This window comes from Anolis sagrei, chromosome 2 (assembly GCF_037176765.1).
Source record: "Anolis sagrei isolate rAnoSag1 chromosome 2, rAnoSag1.mat, whole genome shotgun sequence".
Taxonomy (NCBI): domain Eukaryota; kingdom Metazoa; phylum Chordata; class Lepidosauria; order Squamata; family Dactyloidae; genus Anolis; species Anolis sagrei.
The window spans coordinates 88,347,681-88,355,933 of NC_090022.1; the positions used below are offsets into that span (position 1 = coordinate 88,347,681).

Sequence of the window (8,253 nt, forward strand, 5' to 3'; positions counted from 1 at the left end):
CTGTAAGTCCCCTCGTTCTTAGCTCTAATCATGCCACAGAAATATATATATTACCTCAGTTTTAAAGCTGACTTTGCACCTTGCTTTCAAGAGCTTTTTACAATATATTTTAGTTTGTTTCCAACTGGGATAATTTAGAGGAAAACAGCAGGTGATTATAGCACCCCAGATCTCTAACAGAGGACTATGCAGAGATTAAGCAGGGGGGTTCTCCCATCAAAGTCATCCTTTTTCTGTATTTTCACACTAAGCAGGTTTTGAGCCTAAATCTCCTTGATAAACTTTTTCTAGTCTGTTTTCTAGTCTGTTTTTCACTGGGTTTGGTATATTTTTAGTCTTTTTATGTTGTATGTGCAAGGTATCTCTTTGAATAAAAACTGGCATATAATTTGTTAGAGAGCCAGCATAATGTAGTGGTTTGAGTGTTAGGATAGGAGTTTGAGAGACCACAGTTCAAAATCTCCTCTTGGCCATGAAACTCCCTAGGTGACCTTGGGTAAGGCATACTTTCTCAGAGGCAGGCAATAATAAACTTTTTCAACTTATGGCAACCTCAGATGGGTCACCATAACTTGGGAACTACATCAAGAAATGAAACAACACATTTTAATAAATATGTCACAAATGCTGCACCTCCTATAATACACTGTATTTGAGGAAGAACAGTTGTACAGTACAATCATATTATTGTACGCAAGCAAAAACTATCACCAGATAATGTTAAAATATATCTTTAATGGGATATCAGAACCAGAAGCTTTCTTTTATTGTCCAAAGTTTCACTTTATTTTTTTACCCAACACAAACATTTTGTAAATATAGTTCAAAAACTTGCATGTTAACAAAGCACATATGTTCCTAAATGGATGAGAGTGAGATGCATGCTAAGCCTGTGTTTTAAAACATGTCTCTGTTTTTATCTTTTTCCTCTAGTGATCCTGCAAGCATGGATTGTGTAAATAATAGTGTAAAATATTTTGGTCTTTTCTAATTTTTATACAAAAAGAAGGGGAAGTCGCACAAACAATAAGTCTTCAACAGTAATATATTGAGCATTTTATACTGAATGATGTCATGAATGAATATTAAAGACCTAAACGTTCCCAGGGCCCCTAGGACAAGCATAAGTAATGCCACAAGTTTATAACTGGACGCTGAGGTAGCTGGGAATGACTATTATTCGCTGCTAATGCTACTGTCTGGAGTGGACTAACAGCACTGAGAAACTTTACCTAGTGTGCCTTTGTGTTGCATGGAGAAGGAACGTCTTTCTTCTAAATGTTGGCTTTCATCCTTGAAATTCTGTTGCACATAGTCCCAGATGCAAACAGAGGAGAAAACAAAAAAGAAAAAGAAGATACAGCCCTAGAAGCAAGACATGCTGTGCTTTATGGATGAATGTAGGAGGAACTTCCCATCTGGAAAAGTGTATACAAGTGTTACCATATGTGCTGCTACTTGCCTCCACTTTGAAGAAATCTTTAACAGACAGGGTCACTGCAACCTACTCTGTCATCAGTGGCTGCTTCTCCTTGTGAAGAAACCTCTGGAAGAACCTCTGCTTGCTTAAGCCTGAGAAATTCCCTTGCAAGACTTAGTATTGCAGCATTGAGGAAACTCAGAGCAATTTACTTGCCAAACAGTTTTTCTTTTCCTTTGGAAAAAAAAAAATAAACAGTAAGGAAATTCATCTCCGTTTTCAGATTTGGAACGCAACGGAAAATCTGTGTGATGTATCTTTCCTAACACCAGGACATGAATGGCAACTACTTGGTGTAAGATTGAGAAAGATTCCCATATGAAGTCCCATACTTGTTTCCACAGACATCCGGACTTGCTATATCAAAACTGAAAAACTAGACCTTCATTTTCCATCTGGCTTCCCCACTCCATATATACAAATAAGTACTTCATTACTTAGATTAGAAGTGTCATTGGTGTGTAAATATTTCCCAAACAAAACTACGTGTGGTCAGAAGTTCAAGAATAGGATGAGTAATTTGTTCATGGAAGCAGTTCTTTTGGCTGTGATTCTCCAAAGTATAGAGATCCTGGAGAAGCTCCACATTTTGTGAAGTAGCTGCATCAGTCCCTGGTAGTTCTATCGGATGGCACTGTTACTGGCAGATGTGTGAACAAAAGGCCTCTTCTTAAATGCGCCTGGATGTTCTGGACTATTGCTTGCTACAAAGAGTGGAGCTGCTCTAGCACCCAACTCTAATGGATTGTGAAAACAAACACAAATAATAATGACAGAGTAAAACATGATCCCTGATATTTATCTTTGCTATAACTGGTTTGGGACTTCCTAATTCCAGGAGTTCAAGCAGGTTCACACATAGCCCATGGTCAGCTTGTGCTTGCAACAAGAAATGGATTCATTTGAAATAGCACTGCCCACAACTGTGTAATGCTGTATATCCCCCATGAACTAAAGTGGCTTTGCTGTTTACAAGCTCACATACTTGCTCATTTTTTTTCTTCCTCTAGCAGACATAAATTTGATCCACTTACTGGGTCAGCCCTGAGTTGAGTTTAATTCAGAATACTCCTTTCGGCAGCAGAGGAGACAACATGGTGCTCAGCAGTTCCCGCCTCTCTTTGCAGACTCATCACTACCCCCCCCCCCCCGCTGTTCTGGAAGGACCCCCAACACTCCAGTGCATATGAAGGCGTGAGGAACTACAGGGGGAGATGGGAATCTGCAAACATTATCATTTCCCTTTGTGCTCCCTGGATCAGAAACCTTCCAGGGATATAAAAATCTCTTATATCTGTGTGAGGCTTAAGATGGAGCCAATCTAATGATGTTACACTGTCAAAACTAACGTCAGACTCCACATTTGATTATTACATGTTTTATTTAAAATTGCTGAAGAGTTGCAATCTTAAAAGGTCATTTGGGTGTCAATAATCCTACGAGATCCATATGAATACAGCAAAAGTTGAGGATGGAGAGTGAATAGAATTTGCTTTGTCTTAAAAGAATTTGATATCTGAGAATGATGATGCCTGTAAAGGAAAGTTGGGAAGGAAGCTATTGCTCTGATGGGGATGCTGTAAATAAAATGAGATTAGAAGAAGAGTTGCCAATATCTGGTTTTGAAAATGGCTAATACCTTGAATGACTGCTGGAAAAGAAAAACTTAGCCTGGTCCTGCTTATTTCATCACTAGAATAACAGAAACTTTTTTACAGGTATTTTTCTGTTCCACAGCTGTTAAAAGTAATGCTACTCTCCATGAGTTAAAGGCTGGCAGCCATAGTTGGGAGACATTTCAGATCTGCTAGAGCATAGTTGACTCACAGAAATTATGGCTTTGTGGAGGGTACCTGAATCCTTTGACCTCTGAAATTTTTAATCAGGCCTTCCTTCTCATGAATTATTAAAATACTGTATCAACATCAGGAAGCAGTAATAGTGATCAAGCTCTCATGAGCACTCACATGTTTACAGGAACCAAGGGAAATCATACTTTGTGGTTTGAACGAAACCTTGAAAGCTTGAATTTCCCTTCCCCCATTTATTTTGGTGCTAATTGGCTTCATTCTAATTCAGAGTTTAAGCCCTCATTCCTAGAGGTGGTTTGAAGCATATCCCAAAGTGCTGGTTTGCACTACTGGCTAGACTTTACTTCTGTAATGATGACATGATGTTCGCTGGCAGTGTAGTTGGAAGATGCTTCAAGACTGCTATCCCATGAATCTTCAGTAATATTAAATATTTCCTTTTTTACTGCTTGTAAAAGTCATGTAGACAACCTCCACCTAATGCTTTAAAATAGTGTACAAGTCTTCAAAGTAGAAGATGCATTTTATACATTTAAAAAGTAAGATTGTAAAGTTAACATTGCTTCACTTGTTAGTATTGTGGATTGTGTATGTTAGCTGTAGATTTGGCTTTTGAGGTTTGACATTATTTTGCTCCCTAAAGGTAATCTGTTTTGTAAATGAAGAAAAGCTACACCAAAGGAAAGATTAGCTATTTTTTTTAATCGTGTCAGAAGCGACTTGAGAAACTGCAAGTCGCTTCTAGTGTGAGAGAATTGACTGTTTGCAAGGAAGTTGCCCGGGGGACGCCCGGATGTTTTTACTATCCTGTGGGAGGGTTCACTCGTGTTCCCGCATGGGAAGGTGGGGCTGACAGAAAGGTGCTCACCCCGTCTCATGGATTCAAGCCCCCGACCTTCAGGTCTGCAGTTCGGCCAGCACAAGGGTTTAACCCATTGTGCTACCATGGCTCCTAGACTAACTAATAATCTTCTTACTTAAAAAAAAAAATCTTAATATCAGTGCAGAAGATCAGCTTTTCTATCCCCTTTGAAAGTCAAAGCATTTTGTGCATCACTCTGCTTTTGCATATAATGCGCTCTTTCAGATAGCAGAAATCAGTGGCAAGTCACATTGATCTTTTGAGAGCAACATTGATTTTTCTTTCTTCTTGTGAAATCCTTTACTCCAGCCTATATTGTTTGATTTTTATATTGCATACCAATGCACATTCATTTCCTGACAGAAGGAATGATTGGAGAACATGGTAAACTGAGAATTCAAAGAGGAGTTTTGATTAAGTGGACATTTCCCACAATTTTAGCCCAATCCAGAGGTGAGGTATCGACATATATATTTTTTTGGTCAAACCTCTCAGAATTCCCACAAAGTTTTCCCATTTTCCCCTACCTGTCTTAAAAGGATCTGGGGCTGTTCTGCCACCACAAACATGACCTCAAATGTCTGCAAGTTTAGCCCCATTGACAGGAGAACATCAGAAGGCCCTGCCATCCTATCTCATGATATATAATCATTTATGTCCCATTAGTTTAAATGCAGGCAGTTCTGAAGTTATGAACAAAGTAGGTTTTGTAGGTTTGTTCGTAAGTTGTATTTGTATATCAGTCAAAACAGGTACATTTTAAAGTGTAACTCATATATTAGTTTTGGATAGCATAAGAGTTAACACCCTTTGGTGTTTGTTTTGCTGTCTGCACTCCTGTTCAAAAGATTTCACTTCCCTTTCTGTTCCTGTGAGAATTGGATGTTGACAAATTTCGCTTGTTGTAGAAACAAGGATTGGTGATAAAGCTTCAGTGAATATTTCTCTCGCTTCCTGTTGTCTCACCCCTGTTCTTAACTATGAATTGTTTGTAAGTCGGATGTTTGTAACTTGGGGACTACATGTACATTGTGATTAGGTACCATTCCTCAAATACACTTTTATCAGTTTCCTTTCAAACACAGGAGATGATTCAGAGATATCTCCAAAAGTACTTGTCAGGGCCATATTTCATGTTGTAGGGCAGTGGTTCCCAAACTTTGATCCTACCACTGCTGTAGGGTGTCAGGGAAAAGTAATTTAATTTGAAGCCCAGGAAACAATTGACATTTCAGTAGAAGTGGCCCTTACTCATTATAGCAGTTAAGCCACCAAATCACCACTAGATGCCAGCATAATCGATGGTTTGAACAAGAGACTTCTGTATGCAACAATCAAGATGAATTTTCAAAAGCAGTTAATTCAGTATGTTTATGAAGAAACTTGTTGATAATCCTGATACTAAATTTAGATGAACAAACATCATTACCTAATTCAATTCAATACCTTACCTAATTCAATTCAATTCAATTACCTAATTCAATACCTTAGGATTCTACTAACTGTAATTATTTGGTCCAATTACATCCTCATAAAATGTCTGCACTAATACCCTTTGATTGTTTTATTTAATCCTTTTTCAAAAATTCTTTACGACAGTCTTTACCAATCTTTGTATGTTGGATGAACCCTTGAAATGATTTTCAGTTCTCAGAGAACCCCTGCATAAAAATTACTGCATTTACAGCTCAAAGGCAGATGTATTTAAAAACAAAACACAAAATCCAAGACTCTCACAGAACTCCAGCAATCTCTTGAAGAACCCTGCTTAAGGCAGTTTCTGCTTCCAATATAATATCCAGTAAAATGACTGATAAATACCAACTTCTTCTAAAGTGCATACTGAATAAACTGCACTCACAGCAGATGTTCATTTGGAAAAGCAAGCATTTCAATGAAAAAATATACCTTGTATTCAACCGATGTCCTGATTTTAGTGTAGATGTCAGCCCCCATATCTCTGGGGTTAGGGGCACACAAAAGTGAGAAGGCATGTATTTAACAAATGCATTTTTTTACCTAACCGAACACCTCTTTTTGTTGGAAGTTTACCACAGAATTGCTCTGGAGGAGCTAAAAATACTAGAGAGAACATTTTAATCAGATTCATAAAAGGTAAAGGTTTTCCCTTGACATTAAGTCTAATCATGTCCGACTCTGGGGGGGGGGGGGAGGGTGCCCATCTCCGTTTCTAAGCTGAAGAGTCGTCGTTGTCCATAGATGCCTCCAAGGTCATGTGGCCGGCATGACTGCATGGAGTGCCATTACCTTCCCGCTAGAGTGGTACCTATTGATCTCACATCTGCATGTTTTTGAAATGCTAGGTTAGCAGAAGCTGGCGCTAACAGGGGGAGCTCACCCCACTCCCAAGGATTCAAACCACTGACCTTTCGGTCAGCAAGTTCAGCAGCTCAATGGTTTAACCCACTGCACAACCATAAAAGACAAACCCACAAAAGAGGCACACAGATTGTACTTTTTATGATGGGCTATAAATTTGTAGTCCTAAAAGAATGAAATAATAATCCTAATACATGTTCTCTAGGCGTGATCCAATTACTCACTATTTAATCCAGTTTACTTAAAAGGTAGACCAATGCATAATGTTCACGCATACATCTCCCACTGAAAAGAATGGGAAGTGGAAATATGTTGTTACAAATTTATCATGCCTTTATTGCCACAAAGTGCTAGGTCACAGAGAACTGAAAAGGCCTCCTTCATTTTCAAAACCAAAAACTAGGAAACATTGTTGTCTAAAGTGGATTTCACTTAGGATATATAGCGTTACAATTATACATTCATCTTGCTCCTGCCTTTAATCTGTTTTGAGGTTTTGCTCTAAATAGACCGAATGCTCAGATAATGCCTTTCTCCCTTTTCCTTCCAGGGAAACACTGATTTTATTATATTTATCTCAGAGAGTTATTGATAGTTCAGATCCACAGGTGCCAAAGTTACCAGTGTTATAATGCTAACTTACTACTATTCACTGCAGAGAATTGGAACTCAGCTAATCTAAGAAATGTGCCCTACTTCAGAGATGATACAGTAAATCTGTACTGATTAATTGCCTTGCAAATAATTATGGTGCAATTCTACAGCTCTGGTTAGCTACCAGTTTTCCTAGCCACCACCTTGAGGTTAAATGAAAGGTGGGGGGCCAGCCTCAAAAGGTCACTTGCCATTGACTTACATTGCAACAGGTGCCTCTCTTACCATACCTCTTTCATCTGTACCTTGGCAGCTTAGAGGTCAGATGGTGTCCCCAAAGGGGCATCAGATGGCCCACAGCCTCCTGTTGTTGACCCCTATTCTGCAGGGTGCTGAGCAATAAAGATCAGGAAGAGATCTTGATGATTAATCATTCAAGTTCCCTTTATTTCACTTGGAACCATAGGCCAGTTCAAAACAAAAGTAGACTGTATATGCTCTACTCTCAAGTGCAATTATGAGTAAAGAAAATTGTGTTATATCATGTCTTTTATATCCAATACAAATCTTATTCAGTACATATGTAGAACATGTATGACTGCAGGTGAAAGAAGAGGCTGACAAATTCCAGTCTGGCTCACTTAGCTGTGCTGGAGTTTAATGTTAATGTTAGATGCATTTTTTTATGTGACGAATTCTCTTCACCGGGCAAGAAGAAATAAGGGCTTTGACAGTTATGTCTCCTGTAAGGAACTTTGTGGAATGTATTTATATGCTTTATACTTTCTAAAAACGAAACTCTGCCGAGCTTCAGCAAACTGTATAGCTTTGCTTTAAAATGAAGTTAAAGGGGAATATTTTATGTAACAGGCCTATTACTAGTTACAACTGCCTATAAATTTTCTAACATGTTACATGCCACAACAAGTGTTATATTAGTTGTAATAAGGGGGAACAACTATTTTTAAAAAAAGAAATGAAGGCATTAATACAGTATTATGCATTATTGAATAAAAAAATAATGGACTTGTACTGATCAATTCTGTTTTGTAAATTTTACAACAGGCACTGCATTGTTTCGCAGTGTTCCCACTATCTTGTGCTTTAATCCATAGCAAGAGTTGATATTTGAACAGATTAAAAATAAATTGCTTCTTGTACATATA

The 8,253-nt window shown here is 38.2% G+C and overlaps 1 protein-coding gene across 1 annotated transcript in view; it reads left to right on the forward strand.

Moving 5' to 3' along the window:
- The window catches only part of LOC132768920 (collagen alpha-1(III) chain-like), a 106,521-nt gene extending 98,268 nt beyond the window's left edge, over positions 1–8,253 (forward strand). The window contains exon 48 of the mRNA XM_067464802.1: positions 1,316–8,253. Within this exon, the coding sequence (XP_067320903.1) occupies positions 1,316–1,369 (54 nt within the window). The 3' untranslated portion in view covers positions 1,370–8,253. The remainder of the gene's footprint in view (positions 1–1,315) is intronic.